Source organism: Aquila chrysaetos, chromosome Z, assembly GCF_900496995.4.
Source record: "Aquila chrysaetos chrysaetos chromosome Z, bAquChr1.4, whole genome shotgun sequence".
NCBI classification, from domain to species: Eukaryota; Metazoa; Chordata; class Aves; order Accipitriformes; family Accipitridae; genus Aquila; species Aquila chrysaetos.
Genome location: NC_044030.1, coordinates 4,968,990 through 4,986,255, shown reverse-complemented (window position 1 = coordinate 4,986,255; position 17,266 = coordinate 4,968,990). Strand labels below are relative to the sequence as shown.

The window sequence follows — 17,266 nt, the reverse complement described above, 5'->3', positions numbered from 1 at the left end:
CCTGGAAAGCAGTTAGAAAAGCCTGCCTCATAAAGGGAATCTCACAAATATTTACACTGCATTTCTGTATTTAGGCATATCACTACTACAACAGCGACAAGGCTGTGTTATCATTTTAGAAATCTGTGAGGGAAAGCAAACAGCGGTAAATAGAAACCTACAGAGACAGCAGGCTACAACATTATTTGAAATCACATTTATAATACTGAAATGTGGTAATGCAAAATCAAAGTTGTAAGAGACTGACGTTGAAACTGCAATTTCTTAAACAGAAAAATGGCAGGGAGTGAATGTATTACAATGCTGTAAACCGAGGGCTCGAGCCAGCTTCTCCTTTCACTGACACTGGGCACAAACCCAGCATAATTCCATGGATCTTAGTGGTGTAACTGGAAGAAAATTTTGCCTTTAGAAGGCAAGATATGAAACTTCATTTCAGCAGATAAAAAGAGGTTGGCTGAAGAGCTGTGAAAGTGGGAGTAGTAGTTTGTTTTAGTGGCCTCAGGAAAAATTCACTTAATACTTTTGGGTAATGCAAAGCTTTGAAAACCTGAATGTTTAGATGCCTTCTGAGAACTCTCGAGAGACATACAAGTGTCAACGTGCTGCTATTTGTCAGCTCTTTTAACACCGGGATGGGGGTGGGGGTGGGGGGTAAAATCAAGAGATACCTACATGTTATATTGCCTGGCAGTGTTTGTGACACGGTGCCTTCTCGATCGCAGAAGTACTTACGTGAGGTGAAGCTGATGTGCCAAGTAAACCCACTTAAGTTGGCAAAATTATTAATGACAAAGTTAGGCTTGGGGGGTGCAAGAGCTTGCAGGCTTGAGTAACGAGAAAAAAAGAGTACAATTTCAAGAAAGTGCAGAGTAAATACCTACTTAGTAGCAATGGAGTCACGACTCTCACAAGATAAACTACCCTGTAGACTCGAGGATGCGGTTTTTTTTTTTTTTTTAATTCGTGTTGCTAGAATACCATGCCTTTGCAATAACACGCAAAGGACAGCGTCCTTTTTAGGCGCGTTTCCCTGAGAAAACCCACCCCAGCGAGCAGCTCGGCCACCCCGCGTGAAGGTGTCCAGGCCCAAAGGCGATCAACTGACGGTGGATCTTTCCACACCCCGCGGATTTCTGCCCCGAGGCCCCGGCAGGCCGGTGGTCGCGCCGCTCCGAGGCGGCCGGCCGGCCCCCCCCCGCCCCGCTCCCCGCCGCCCCCGGCCGCAGCAACGGCGCCGAGCCTCGCCCGGAACGCCTCCCTCCGGCAAGGCCCCACCTGCGGCCCGCCGCACACCGCCTGAGCCGGGCCCCCCCGCCCGCCCAGCACCTGCCGCCCACATTTGGCCCCTTTTTATTTCTTTTTTGTGTGTGTGTGTGCGTGCGTCCCCATCCCGGGAGGGTTAACCCGCTTTCCTACCGCCCCGGGGGTCCCTCTCGCCCACCCGCGCACGCGTGTGTGAGGTGAGGTTGAAGGGGGGGGGTGCGCGCGCGCGGTGGGGCGCAGCGCGCAGGCGCGGCGCGGCCCGCCCGGCTCCCGCGCGCTCCCGGGCCGACCGGCGGGCGGGAGGCGGGGTGAGGAGCGCGGGTCCGCGGCAGCCGCTCCCCTGGCGGCCGCCGGGGGCCGAGGCAGGCGCGGCGGGGCCCTGCGGAGCTGCCCTGCGCGCCCAGCCCCCGCCCAGCCGGGTATTGTTCCCAGCCCGTCTCCGCCGGGGAAGTTTTGCCCTCGTCCCGGCTCCGCTCCCCGCCGGGGCGGGGCGGGGGTGGGGGGCGGGGGGGGCCGGGGCCCCTTTGTCGCCACCTCCCCGGCGTGCGGCGGCCGGCGGAGGGGGGCCGGCGGGGGGCGGGGGGGGGCGAGGCTCAACATGATGGCGGCCGAGGCCGGGGGTGAGGAGGGCGGCTCGGTTACCTCAGCCGGGACGGCGGGAGCCGCCGCGGGCGCGGAGCCGGGGCGCTACCCCGCCGTGTGCCCGAGCAGGGGGCCGGGGCCGCAGGGTCCCTTCCCGGCCGGCTCCGGCGGCGGCGGCGGCGGCGGCGGCAGCCCGGGCGCCGGCCCCCCGGGTGGCCCGGCTTTGTGCTCGGTGCTGGGGCTGCTGGAGCTGGGCGTGGGGCCTGCCCCTCCGGCGGCGGCCGGCGGCGGCGCCGCCGCCGCCACCACCACCACAGCGGCCGGCCCGGGGCAGGGACCGGAGGCGGCCCGGACGACCGATCCCGGCACCGCCGCCTCCGTCGTCGCCGCCGCCTTCCCCCCGCTGCCGCCGCCGCCGCCGCCGCCGCCCCCCCTGGCCGGGGGGCTGGGAACTGTGGACGAAGGGGACTCGCTGGACGGGCCGGAGTACGAAGAGGAGGAGGTGGCCATCCCGCTCAACGCGCCCCCCACCAACCAGTGAGTAGCCGCCGCCCCCCCCGGGGCCCGCCACGCCCGGCCGCTCCCCCCCCCCCCTCCCCTCCCCGCCCCGCCGGCCTCCGAGGAGGGGGGTCCGCGGCGCCGGGCCCCCGCCTTTGCCCGGTGGAAAGTGTGTGTCGAAGTCCCGCAGAAGTTTTGTGACACCCCCCCCCCCGCCCCGTCCCCGGTTCCGCTGCAGCAGGAAGGCTGCTCCGCCGGGAGAGTGCCCGGGAACGGGAGTCCCGGGGCGGGCAGAGCCGGTGCCCGGCCCGGCGGCGGCTGCTGGTCGGCGGAGGCGACAGCCCTCCTCCGCCTGCCCGCTTGGCGGCCCGGCCGTGTGCGGGCGGCGGCAGGGACGTGAAGCAGCTCCCCTTCACTCGAAGGTGGTGCTCCGGGAATAACTGGGGTCAGCTCCTGGAAAAAAAGGCGCTCTGGTTTAAGTGTGGGGTTTTTTTTTGTTTTTTTTTTTTTTTTTGCAAGTTTTCATAGCGATACTGCAGGCTGCCAGGAAGAGTGAGCTATTCCGGTTGTGGTTTAACTACCTGTTGGGGAGGCTTTTCCAATCTCCGGTAGCGCCGTAGTCTTTCTCAGAAGAGCCATAAGCTTTATTTTTCTTAAGTAAAAGATAACAAAAATGCTTTCTATGGCATAAAATAACTCATATACCGTGTCATCATTTTGTATGGCATTGCTTTATACTAAAAAAAAAAAAAAAAAAATTTTTAGCTTTTCCATTTCATACACAAACATAGCCAAAGTAACGTGCACGTGTTTGGTCCTTTTTTAAATTCAGGCAGTCTTGAAACGTGGATTTAAAATGAATTAAAATTCTGTTTTTTAAAGTATTAGCAGAGAGGCTATCTTTATAAATAATGGCTAACTGATTTACTGCTCAGCCAATTTAAAATGAAGTTGGTTTTAGTTAGGTTATGTTTGGAGAGAGGAGGCAGTTGAAAAAAAGAAACTGTAAACCTGCAGTTAGGTTTTATTACACTTATCCATCCATTAGGTTAATCGGGACTCCTGCAGTGCTGGTAATAGAAAGAATCTCGCACTAGAGGCAGACCAGTTCTGTGTTTATGTTGTGTGAAACATAAGATCAGATAATGTTACGTAGAGTTCGTGTAATTAGTAAGTACTCGAAACACAACCTTTGGATTTAACTATAGAAAGTCTGCAGGTTTATGTAGAGCACTTGTAAGGCTCGTATTAGAACAGAAAATAGCCCTTGAGCAGGTACCATATTCTCCCCCCAAATGAAGTTGCTTCAGAGGATTAAATTGCTTCCATCAGCAGCCAGGAGTATGTTGTTCCTGAAGTTACAGTGAGTATAGTCAATAATTTAGGGTTTTGAGGTACAGGGTGGCAGATGTATTCAAGATAGAGGTCAGAAAGTTAATCTGCAAACCCATCTGAATTTGGGTTCCTTTTACGTTCTGTCGTAACTCCACTGTCAGAGAGTTAACTTCTGCACTATTTCACGTACTTCCAAGATTTCAGGAGCCATTGCAGTTGTATGGAGGACATAAAAGGTAACATTATAGGATTTCTTTTAAATTAGTCTCTCTAACCTTGACAGGCTTCCTAGTAATCCTTTATTCTTTTAATTTCTGGACTTCTTGTAGAAGTTTGTAGACATTAAGGCCTTGTTTTATGAAGATGGTGTTCGAATAGTCTTAGGCTTGCAGAATTCCCTAATGAGCTAGAAATAGGATTAGGCAGATTTGACAAAGGATAAGGAGGAAAATAAAATCAAAGTTACTTCTTCAGTATTGGGTGCCAAGTCAGTGAGATACAGAATTCTGCTCTTTGGTTTTCTCTCTGGAAGATTGGACTGCTGCTTCTGTTAGACCCGGCTAAGATCCCCATAGAACTGAGGAAGAAGCCAAAAAGCAAGCTGCTTTGAATTATTTTTAGAAAGTGGGGTAATTATTCACCGATAATCACCTGTTTGATACTGAATGATTGTTACCACGTCTACAATTCTGAGTGGATTTTGCAGTCAGAATATTGTTGTGTAAGTCACGTGCAAGCATGATGGCTAACTTTCATGAAAGAGGATGTTAGATTTCTGACGAAGAGTACATGCTAGGGGAAGACTGCAGAGGCCCTGATTTTGTTTTGGTTGGCAAGGCTACTTACCTTAGTCAGACAAAGGGGACATTGAAGTTTTTGCAGTACCAGGGCATAGCTCTGTAGTTAAATGTTCTTCTCTTGAAGTTTCTTTAATACAGGAACATCCAAGAAATAAAATAAATTTAAAAAATTGAATCAGAAGTTCATACCTCCACATACTTGATCTTTTTCTTCACAATTTTAGCCTTGGTGTGTGACTTTTCCATAAAAAAAATTAAGTTGGCTGATTAAAATGATTAGAAGCCTTTTTCCCTTTCATTCATCTCTTATTTATTTTATACAGCATCAGTTTTTACCATTCTCAGTTAAGTCATTTAAATTGGCCATATGTCGATAGTAAATTGTATCCTTTCAGTCCCGCTGTTTTATTTTGGAAGTGCCCTTTCTTTGTAGGCATACCATCTGCTTCTATGGAGTTGAACTCCTGATTGATTACCAAAAACAAAGATCAGTATTATCTACCATCTTATATAAGGAAAGGTCCAATATAAGTCTTTAAGAACAGTAATTGATCTTGCAATTTAAACTTGGATTAGATTTCTCTAGTTGAATGTGATTACAAAACTGTTGTTCCATTTGTTTAAATATGACTGCCAGCTCCACCCTTTCCCACTTCCTCCTAATTCATTCAGTTTTTATAGGAGGCATGCAGGGTTGGCTTGATGGATAATTCCACGATTCTGTCAAATGTTTTTTTTTGTCTTAATTGCTTACAATATGTTATGCGTACATCAGAAAATTGAGGGTGCTCTTCACTCCTGGCCTTGTTTTATGTGATTATAAAATTACTGTTCTCCTCTGTAAGAATAAAAAGGCATTATTTCTTTCACAACAGTAACGACTTGCTAGGCTTCTTTGCCTTCCCATGGACATGCATTGCATTTCAGAGTTAAGTGAATGGTTGGTTACTTGATTCCAAACAAAAGTGTCTGGTAAAGTTGCTGCTGGTGTTTCCAAGTTCATACTCCAATCTTAGATGACTTTTAAGTATAAAGTAAAATGAAGCTTTCTGCATAAACGTAGACACAATTTATAACCTTTTCATCTCCTAAGTTGTTTTGCAAATTAAAAAAAAAAAATCAAAACAGAAAACACAAACCAAACAAAATCTGAGTTCCCAGTTTGTAAGCGTTAGGCTGTAAAGGTGTTACAGATGAAACGTTTTTTTAAACATGAGTAGCTCTTAAATACTGTATAGTTGACATTCTGGCTTTCACAGTAACTAACCTGAAGAGATGGGAAGTAAAGCAGATGCAAGTTCTGCACTTCCCATCAGGATGCTGTAAATATAGTTTGTTCGGGGTAGTCAGGATGTGTTCATCTTTGCTAGCAAGCACCTAATACACTTAATTTCCTCTTCTCTTTTCCATGTACCTAAGGAAAAGGGGAATATGACTTCTCTTAGTGTGTTTTCTTTAATTTTCTAGCAGTGGGAGGAAATTGTTAGCATGTAACAGGTTCTCTTTATTCACAGAATCCCCAAGTAGCCTTGATTTTTGTCTTTGATCCAGAGTGAAACTGACTCAAGGCTTGTCTATTCTGTGTGTATGTGGTTTTTAATTTTTCTGCAGCACCGCAGTAGCGCGTTTATATTGTAGCTTAATGCTAGTTGGGAGGCGCAGGATGCTAGGGAATAAAGTGGGCAACTCTGTGTTTGTTTTGGTCATTTTTTTTTCTGTGCTTTCTGCCCTGTTTGCAAAGCTCGCTGATAGAGGCTGAAATAGGGTAAGGAAATACCTTCGTATTTAATGAATGAATGCTATTTAACTTGGTTGTAAACCAGCGGTATGTGGAATAGTTCAGTTATTTATGTATTTGATTAAAAATCTTAGTTGACAAAATTATTTTAGATCCTAGTGTTCCATTAAGGTGGCAAAAGCAGTTCCACTGTATTCCAGCAAAACTGATATTTTTCTTACAGTGTTTTTTGAGCAGTGGTTATCAGTTTGAAATAGAAATAGTTGAAATCAAAAGCTATCAACCATTCAAAGTGAGATAGGCTGTCAAAATACCGTCTGTTTAAAACAGATCTTACCCAAAGCAGATGTATTCTTACAGTCACTCTTCGTGCCTGTTGAGGCAACATAATAGTGAGAAAATCTGCTGAAGATAGAGAGATGGATAGAGAAATATTACATAAGCATGGATTGCATGAAAGTAGAACATTTTCTTACCTGAATGTAGTGTGAAGTTCTATTTTTTTTTCACGACTGTCGAAGGTGGCAAGTCCGGTGTTCTGCAGCACTTATTTCAGTAACTCATGAAAAGGAATTTTTTTCTGAATAATGGCTGCAGGCCGTTTTCCATACTGATGAATGAATCTGTTGCACTGAAAACTGAGGGCAAATAATATTGGCATGTTCAATTAGGTACTGTATAAACAAAAATGAAATGTGGTGTAACTTGATTTTAGTGTATGAGGTTTCTGTTTACCAGTTAATGTGGTTAGCAGCTAAACTTTTCTAGATAATGAATTTCTTTATTAATTCCTGTTCTCTATGGAAGGGAAGCACCTTATTTTTCTAAAGCTGATAGGTGGTGTACTGATCTGGCCTCTTACAAAACAGACCTGAATAGAAATCTGGTTTTAGCTCTGGCTGAATGTGTGGTGTTAGAAGTGCTGTCTTAAATGAATGGCTAAAAGCAGCAGAGTAAAATCGTGCCTAACCATATATAGGAAGTGAAGCAGTAAGTAAATGGAGTATGTTAGGTACACATATAAATGAAAGCTTCAGATGAAGAAAACCAGAAGTAGAACAGCATTCAATGCCGGAAAAAGTTTGAGGAGGACTTTTCAGTAGTTCAGTCAATATTTCTTGTTAACATCAGATGATGTAGTTTAGTTTAAACAGTGAATAGAGTCTCTCGATCTGCGCTTTATCTAGTTTTTATTTTGTGTCGTATGTTGACTCCCAGAACTTCAGTGTGGGACTTACGCACTTCATTTACTGGCCTACCCTATTGCGAAGCATAATATTGTGCCATATTTATTCACCTTTTCTTGTCTTAATGTTTTGTGGCTGGAGAGTGGGGAGGAGCACAAATTTTATCTGTGGGGGCATGGGTCTCTTCAGTGTAGGAACCCATCTGTTGAGTCAGACATAAATTCTTAGGACTCCCATAGTAGTTTCCCTGTTGCTCACATATCTTTCTTTCTCCTTTAACAAAACCAAAAAATATCTTGGCATTTGTCTCACTGGTAGGCGCAGTAGGAGGGAGGAGAAGGCATGTTGTTTTAATGTTCTCTTTGTGCTGCATAGAAGTATTGCAGTGAAATGATGATGTGTTCCTCTGTGTCCTTCCGGAGTATGGTCAGTACTAATAAAACATTACCAGTGCTTGACAAGTTTTATATCCTTGTCCCATTTTATATACTTTTATATACTATATAAAGACTTCAGGCAGTCTTCAGTATTTTTTATTTTTATGTAAATTATCTGCTCTGTCACTCTGGAGCAGAAAAAAGTTGAGTCTGTCTTTAAATTATGTTTTGTGTTGAAGGTGGTGAGGAGTAGTCAGCATGGATTTATGAGGGGGAAATCGTGCTTAACCAACCTAACAGCCTTCAACAATGAGGTCATCGGCTCAGGGAGAAAGGAGGAGAGTTTACCTCAACTTTAGTAAGGCTTTCGACACTGTCTCCCATAGCCTCCTCATAGACAAGCTGACAGCATACAGGTTAGATAAATGGGCAGTGAGGTGGATTGAAAACCGGCTGAACAGCCGGGCCCGGAGGGTGGTGATCAGCAGCACAAAGTCCAGGTGGAGGCAAGTCACTGGTGCTGTTCCCCAGGGTGTACCCAAGGGCCAATACTGTTTAACATTTTGATTAATGACCTGGATGCTGGGACAGAGTGCACCCTTAGCAAGTTTGTAGACAATGCAAAACTGAGAGGAGTGGCTGAAACACCAGGTGGGTGTCCTGCCACCCAGAGTGACCTGGACAGGCTGGAAGATTGGGCTGCCAGGGATCTCGTGAAGTTCAACAAAGGAAATGCAAAGCTCTGGCACTGGGGAGGAGTAACGCCAAGCACATGCTGGGGGCTGACCAGCTGGAAGGCAGCCCTGCAGAGAAGGATGTGGGCGTCCCGGTGGGCAGAGCCAGCAACGCACCCTCATGGCAAAGGCGGCTAACAGTATCTTGGGCTGCACTGGGAGGAGCGTTGCCAGCAGCTTGCGGGAGGTGGTCCTTCTCCTCTGCTCAGCACTGGTGAGACACATCTGGAGTGCTGTGCCCAGTGCAGGGCTCGCCAGTACAAGAGAGGCATGGACTTACTGAAGTGGGCCCGGGGCAGGGCCACCAAGATGATGAAGGAAATGGATCGTCTGTCAGACAAGAAGAGGCCGAGAAAGCTGGGACTGTTCAGCCTGGAGAAGAGGCAGCTCGGGTGGGTCTTATCCATGTGTATAAAATACCTGATGGGAGGGAATGATGAAGAGGGAGCCAGACTGTCCTCTGTGGTGCCCAGTGATAGGGCAAGAGGCAATGGAAACAAATTAAAGAATTGGAAATTCCATCCAAATACAAAAAAAAAAAAAAAAGCCTTTTTTTTATGGTGGGTGTGGTCAAACAGTGGCAGAGGTTGCCCAGAGAGGTTGTGACATCTCCATCATTGAAGATGTTCATTACCCAAGTGAACATGGCCCCGAGCAACAGCTGTAGCTGGCTCTGCTTTAGCAGGGTGGGGAGAGAAGGTTGGACTAGATGATCCCCAGCAGTCACTTCCAACTTGAGTGAATCTGTATATGTCCAAATACACTATTTATAGTTGAAGGTCAGTGTTACAGGACCTATTTGCTGGTAATTGTTACTTGAAGTAGAAAGGAGTAATGTCAGAGGCAGTAGCTAATAGGGAAGACTTGAAAGGACAAGAAATCCTCAGGATCGTAAACAGAATATTTCATTATTTTCTGTGTAGCAGATCTCATAATTCCTGCTGTAAAAGCTCAAGAATTTGCCTGTTGAAAAAAAGAAGTCCTTCTAAGGTAGCTAGTAGTGCTGCTTATATATTTAATAAATTTGCTTGGAATACCTACCTTTTCCTTCTAAAGTATGTTTTTATTACAATTATTAATGTGTACAAATTAATGTATACATACCAGTGTTGCTAAATTAAATTGAAAGCTCCAGTCAGTGTTCTGGTAAGTTAGCAGTCTGATTCTTGTGATGATCAGGCCCTAAAAAAGTCATTTTCATCTTCAATGTTTGGTATTTGCAGCTGCTTCTGAGGCCAACTTCATACCAAATCAATTCTTTTTGTTAGGGTTTTCTTTTTTGAAATAGCAATAGTTGTTCATCCTCAAGTGCTAATTTTTTTTTTCAAAGTATACAGTTTCATCAGGGTTGGAATATATAGAATCATAGAACCATAAAACAGCCCAGGTTGGGAGGGACCTTGAAAGATCATCTAGCCCAGCCTTTTGTGGGAAAGGGAGTGTAGCTGAGATTATCTAGCAGCCTGTCCAGTTGCATCTTGAAAACCTCCAGTGAGGTTTTCCTCCCTCCCTGGGGAGGTTGTTCAAGTGAATGATTGTTCTCACTGTAAAAAAAAAATAATTAACTACTGGAATAGTGTGATGAGGTCCCCCTGAGCCTTCTCTTCTTCAGGGAGAAGAGGCCTAACTCAGTCTTTCCTCACAGGGCAGGTTCTCCAGCCCTTTGATCATCTTTGTGGCCCTCCTTTGGACCCTCTCCAGTCTGTCTGCATCTTTCTTGAATTGTGGGGACTGGAACTGGACACAGTACTGCGGGTGCAGCCTGAAAACTGGTAGAGTGGGTTGATCACGTCTCTACCTCTGCTAGCGATGCCCGTGTGGGTGCAGCCCAGGATCCGATCTGCCTTTGCTGCTGTAGTGGCACGCTGCTGACTTCTGATCATTCTGTTGTCCACCAGGACCTCCAGGTCCTTCTCAGCAAGGCTGCTCCCCAGCCACATGGATCCCAGCCTGGACTGGGCTCTTTGGTTACGTCATCCCCGGTACAGGACATTGCACTTGTCTTTGTTAAACTTCATACAGTTCTTGCTAGCCCACGCTTCCAGCCTGCCCAGGTCTCTCTGTAAGGTGGCTCTCCCTTCTGACGTGTCTAGCTCACCACCCAGTTTGGTGTCATCAACAAACTTGGTGAGGGTGCTTTTAATCCCATTATCCAGCTCATTTATGAAGTTGTTGAACAACGTGGGGCCAAGTATCCATCGCTTGGGGACCCCACTTGTGACAGGCTGCCAGCCAGAGTACAAACCACTGATCACCACGCTCTGAACGCAGCCCGTGAGCCAATTTCCTTCCGATCTTGCAGGCCACCCATCCACTCTGTATCTTGCCAGTTTGTCCAGTTAATGTTAGTGTTGAGATGTTAACTGTATGTAATTATATGTGAAGAAGTTGAGTATGTAAGTACATAGGACTACTTAAAACATTACAGTTTTCTATTAAAGATTACTGTCATTGGCTCAGCAGGGCTGGGTATGTGATTTTCTTATTAATAGCTTCTTAAAGATATTTGGACAAGTTCTGTGAACTTCTCCTTGCAGAGTACACTGTTTTCTTTCCTGCAGTAGTTTCCAGAAACCATCTAGGTTTAGCCAGCCTTTGATAATCAGCCCAGGAATTGTATGGTAATTCTATGTAGATTTGTGGAAGAAGTTTTTCTAAAGTGTTGGTCTCTTTTTTTGTTGTTAAGATTTTACGTCCACCTTTTGCTTTCCATAAAAATTATGCATATGTACATAAATGTTCAGCTCTATGTAGGACACGCACAAAAATATATTCGGTCTGTGGCTTACTCATTGGGTTTTGTATGGTTATTTTACAGATAAATTGCATAATCTTTTTCTATACATAAAATTTAAGAGTAACCATAAATCAATCAATTCCTGTTTTATATTGCCATCTGTTAGTAGAGTAACATTAAAGACATTACAAGATTCAAGCCTGGATACTTGCTTAATCCGGAAGATTAAGGAATTGCTTGCATTATTTTGTTGAAACCACACCTTTTCCCCAGATTTTTTCTTGCATAGATTTTTGTGCTTTCTAAGCATCTGTGGAGACACTTTTTTTGTTGCTGTTCTTTCCACTCCACTCCTTGGCAATAAAAGGGATGCTAGATAAATTTATTTATTCTTCCAAAAGCAAAATGTTACCAAGCCTCTGTAGTAATCATCCTGTTCTATATTCAAGTATAGAAATAGGGTTTTTCCTTTTCTTAGTTGTACACACAGTGTTTTTATGTCACACTGTTGGATTTGTTGTGTATGGATTGTACTCTCCAGGTTATATTCCCTCACTGTTGTTCCTAGTGCATGTGGGAAGAATTGGACATCTTTTAATCCAGGCATTGTATCTGTCTTTTGATTTCTAGTGTATAACTGTCAGGGTTTTCTCATTATAGAAACAGTTATATATCCATGGGTGCGATACACTTCTTTAGAGAGGCCTTCCAGCTTGCAAAAGGAGGTGAGCGTGAAGCACAAAACAAAAACCTGTGCTTGGTTAGAGAGGGTGAGGTGCAAGGAGGAGGAGAAGGAAGGTGAAGGAGCCTCTGGTACATTTAATGAGGTTAATGGCAGACAAGATGAATGTCTTAGAAATTTCTCAATTATTGCCAAAGAGTATCTGCTGATTTGTGTAGCAGTATTGTTTCTGTAGTAGTTACTCTTAGTTCAAACAGAAAAAGGCCTATTTTTTACTTGAGGGCCCAAGTAGGAAGCATGTGAAAATGGTAAGTTTCTTGCTAAAAGCTTTAATGAGTTCCAGAACTCACTTCCTAAGCTGATCCTTCAGGAAGAAAATGCAAGCTGTTTCAAGAGCTATTTTTCAGCCAGTTTAGCTACATTTTACCTGCTTATTGGTGGCTCTTGCAAAAATGAGATATGCTATCAGTCTTCGTTTCAGTAAATATGTATAAGGTAGGATTGGAAGAGATCTTTTGGCTATGATGGATATTACGCTGTTGTCACATCTCTATCTCTTTTAAAGCTTATAGCATTGTTTGTTACAGCAGTTGAAACTTTTAGAACCTTTCTTTCCCTAGTGAAGTCATTTAAATGTATTCCTTTACAACTGTATGCTTATCTTGCTCTTTCATCTTTGCATAGTCTTTTTGTTAAGATATACTGATGTTTTTGGTTAATCTGTTTTGTTTTAGCCCAGAGTTGATGTAAACTCTGCTGAAAGTGTTCTGATGGCTTCTTTTGGGGGTGTGTGTGAGTCCCATGGTTAACAGGTTGTCACAGCTGCTGTACTGACGAGTGCCTACGGTAGTGAGTTTCCACGACCAAGCACCAGTTGGCTGGTTCCTAGTCTTGAAGTGCAGGACGGTTCAGTTTTCCACATGCTGTTTCTAAGAGGTTTTGGAACAGTCAAATGAGAAAAGCAGAATTATTCTTCATTAGGCTTACAGGGGTATGCCTACATGCATTGTACGGCCTCTTAGAAAAATGCATAGGGATGCAAAAGGGATAACCCCCCCCACCCTCCATTCCCTAGAAGAGTATGTAACACTCACTCACTTGGCTTCAAGTTAGTTTCAACTCTTGTTTCATTATCTTAAAGGTGCATCCAGTGTAGTAGTTGATAGGTATTTGCAGAGCTTTTTTCTGGCAGGAAGTTCTTTGTGATATGGAGAACTGCAAAGACTTGGTCAAAAATTGGTAACTACTGAATAGTAACTAATAGGACAGAAGAAGGATGTGAATTTACTAAAGTTTGAGTGAAACTTAATTTAATCTCTACAAATAATGTGCATAAAGGAAGCAGTGCAGCCTTACAAATCTGACAGAGAAGAGGGTAAAGTGTTAGAAGGCAGAGTCTGGATAAAAATGGTAAAACTAAGAATGCTGAGAGAAACTGTAAGACAGAAATCAAAGTTAAACAGTGAATAGGAGCATCCAGTCTTCACATGGAAAGCTTGAGAGGGGGTGATTGGTGTTAACAGGATAAGAAGAAACAAGTAAGAATACAGGATATTTTGTTGTGGTTTTTTTTCTCCTCTGTCTTTATGAAACTGTGCTTGAGATTCCTGTGTGCCATATGCAAGTGAGGATTTTCCCAGTTCAAGGTAATTGTCTTTGCTCTCTTTTGCCTCTAATGGGAACAGAGCTTGCATAGTCTCAGGGGGTGATAACTAGAATCTGTAATGTGTGAAAGGTACTAAGGCAGTGACTGAATTGATGGAGGGGAGCTCTGACCATGACTCCTAGAAGTTCTCCATTCCTCTTACACGTTTTGTTGAAGCAGCACGGTATGGCTAAGAGCCTTGAGTGAAGTGGATATGGCATTTGATGACCCTTTTTCCTGTACACCATAACTTTTTCTAGACAGAAATAGAGAGGCCTGCAGCTATTATCAACATCTACATTTGTGCTAAGTTGCTGAAAAACACTTTTACTCCCCTTCAGCACTTTCTCCTGCATTCCCTCCTCCCTAACCTACTGTGTTCCTAACTAAAAATTGCAGCGTACTGTAACAGCAGAATCCTTTAGTGGAACAACAAAGCTTCGTAATATTTGCTTTTCCCACATGTAAAAAGGAAATATGTAAATAAAAGGATTTGGTTGAACAATGTGACATGCTTCCACACACAATAGCAGCTGCCTCCTTCCAGATGGCAAATTCGCCATCTGCTACCTCTTTGTGAACAGCCTGTGCCTTGCATGGACCTTGTGTAGTGTCCATGTTGAGGGCCGAAAGTCCTGTTACTGTACCATGAGCTTGCTAAAGGAATGCAGTGTAGTTGCATTCCTGCTCACAGTAAACAGTGCTGGCTGGGCCCAGTGAGGCTGGTGTGACTGGGTGTCTGGTACCCAGCATGTTCCATGGAGTGAAGGAAAATTAAGGAGCTCTTGTTTGCAGGCCAGAGGTAACGGCTCTAACTGCAGTGCAGCTCGTTTCACGAGGTTCATGACTTACGGCTTACGGCTGTCAGCCACACAACGTGGCTGTGGCTGTAGTGTAGGGACAATACTTCTGTGCAGCTGTATGTTGCTTGTGTGGCTATATAAGCTGTCTGTGATGTTGTGTCTGCATTCTGTCTGTTTGCTGTAATTAAGATTGTGATACATAGGGTTGGAGTTTTGAACATGCTGCTTTCTATTTAAACTGGCAGATGGGAGTATTTTCTTGCACAGCTTCTGACTAGTTTGTGAAACATGGAAGCATATTATTGGTATTCTCTTAGCAGCAAAATAAAGGTCGCAATTTAGGTAACAATTTTACAAGTTTGTTACAGCGGTTAGATGGGTGGTCATGGAAACAACCACCTAAATTGTAATCTCTAGTTAGTAAGACATTTTATGATTGAATCACTCCATAACATTCTGTTGCAAGGCTACTTGCGCTTTCTCTTTTAATGCATCTCATAATAGCTATTGTATTGTCAGGGCACTAGCTGTGATTCAGAATGTCATTTAATTATGTTTGCTCAAAACACTGTGAAAAGAGTGGATTGTCAGCATTTAAAAATTTGCAAAGTTAATGTTAGAAATACGAAAGTGTTCATAGGTAGGACTAGGCAAGCAAGCAGAGGAGACTGACTAGAAATGATAGCGATCTTGTCTTTGGCAATGATAGAGGATATAAATCTAAGTTACGGTTTTGAGTGCACACATTTGATAAGTCACAGCCACGGGGGCAACTTTGTATTTATGAACAGCTAGGCAGGCTTTTTATTTGATACCTTTCTATCCAAACCTTAATTCCTTTCATGAGACTCCTGGTGCAGTGTAGGTAGGAGTCCCTTTTACATCTGTTCAGAAGCTGTATTTGATATAAATCAAGAGATCTGGTTAAGTGTTGCTTCTGACTGTGAACATATTAAACTTCAAGCTGTTATGGCTGCAAAATGCCAAAGTTGTTGATCTTGACCTATAAAACTTTAAATGGTGCAGAGCCTCCAAAAGGGGAAAGGTAGTTTCTTGTGATGTATTTTTGCAGAAACACTGAACTCAAGCTTCATTGAGATACCTGATTGAGGGTTAAAACCAGAGGATCTGGGATTTATTTTATTTCAGAATGTATGATGGCCTGGTCCTCTCCTTCAGAGTGTTCTGCACTCTTTATTCTCTTATGAAATTACAACAAGTAGGACAGGTTCTGTAGTTTAGTCATTTCCGTTGTACTTTCTTTGGATAGCATTGAGAATTGGAGGGATCTACCTTTATAACTGATAATACAGCATAAGTGATCTTAACATTTTTCACTGAATGTGCATGTATGAATTTTTGCTCAGTACATTAACCAATATTCACAGAAAAATCGATCTATGGCTGTATTTCAAAGCAAAAAAAAAATCCTACAACCTTTTAACAGAAGTATTAAAAAGATAATGCCACTCCTTAATTGAGCATTTGATATCTTTAAATCAGATCGAGTACTGCAATTTTGTAAAATAATCTCTACTGTTTGCTATCAAACTACTTGAAGATAACCATGCAACATTGCAGAGTGCATCTTCATATAATATTGAAAAAGGGTGATAGCTGGATGAAATATAAGATGTGCCCTTATAAAAATGAAGTCTTTCAACATTCTTACGCTATATATTGCTTGGATATAGTGGTTCTGTCTAGTCATGAAACTCTGCTCTCTGGAAAAATGCAGATATTTCTCAACAAGCATTTTGCATCCTCTTAATGGTATCTTAAAAGCTTGTTCTTAAGTGTGTATCCTGTTTTTTAAACAAGTGTGCTATCTACAGAGGCTTCCTGAGGATATCACTGGAGCTGTTTTCTGCTACCTTTGCTCAATATTGACTACTTTACTGGCATGTGTACCTTCATATCAGTTGGTAGTTAAATTCAGTGTTAATACTTATTTCTGTAGCTAGTGGTATAGAGTAATTTGTGCATTATGCTAATGCATAGCGAGCTGTAAAATGCAGTGTATTTTCTGTCAGGTGTTAATATTTCAAATATGTGCATAGTGACACTGAATTTAATTGCACTCAGAAGTTAACTGGATATTTTTATTTCAGAAAACAAACCTTTTCTGAAATGGGGGAGCAAATAATTTTTAACCCTGCTTCTACTTTACCAGGTAATAAATGTCTTCTGTTAGGCTTGATATAACACTGTTGAATGAGAGAGAATATGTATAGCCTCTTCAGTGTTAGAGGAGGTGATCACCAATATGTGGGATATAGCAATATATATATTGCCGTCACTGGCAAGGAGGGTGTCCTCGTTGTTCAAAGGTTCTGGTCTTAAAATGGGAGCACCCAAGTTTATGCTATAATTGGAAGAAATCCCAGTCCCTTACAGAAAAAATTGAATGTCTTGTTTGCAAGTAATCCTGCCTTTTTGTTTTCCTAGTGTATTTTTTATTAGTAATTTGTATTCTTATTAACACTCCCACCTTCCCTATTTCGAAAGTGTGCCTTTAAGTTTGGCATTGTAAGGCAATATGTCGCTCAATAGAGTTAAGATTATTCTTCTCAAGTGATGATAAATAGGAACAAATTAAACAAAGCTTAGTGAACCTGTTGTTAGTTTAAAATAGGCTTCATGGAATGTTGGTTTCAAAGAATTTCTTGGATCAGGAAAGTTTCTTGAGTCTCTGGGGAGTTTCTTACTTCGTGAAAGTCGGTCTATCCAGAATAGCAAAGCCCATTTGTTGTGACATGTGCTGTGAATGAACAAACTCGGGTTTCAGCCATGCTGTGCACACTGACAAGCAGAATATTTTGTCCTAGGTACTTCAAAACAGACGGTCTTGATTTTGTTTCCTTTCCTAAAGGACCCTCCTG

At 43.5% G+C, this 17,266-nt stretch overlaps 1 protein-coding gene across 2 annotated transcripts in view; it reads left to right on the top strand.

The window, feature by feature from the left end:
- Positions 1–1,828: 1,828 nt before the first annotated feature.
- The window catches only part of RASA1 (RAS p21 protein activator 1), a 65,680-nt gene continuing 50,242 nt past the window's right edge, over positions 1,829–17,266 (top strand). The window contains exons 1-2 of one of the 2 annotated variants that reach the window (XM_030003567.2): positions 1,829–2,125; positions 2,165–2,385. In XM_030003567.2, coding sequence (XP_029859427.1) covers positions 1,865–2,125; positions 2,165–2,385 — 482 coding nt within the window. In that variant the 5' untranslated portion in view covers positions 1,829–1,864. Of the gene's footprint in view, positions 2,386–17,266 lie in introns of both variants that reach the window. The other variant, XM_030003568.2, reaches the window with a different exon arrangement.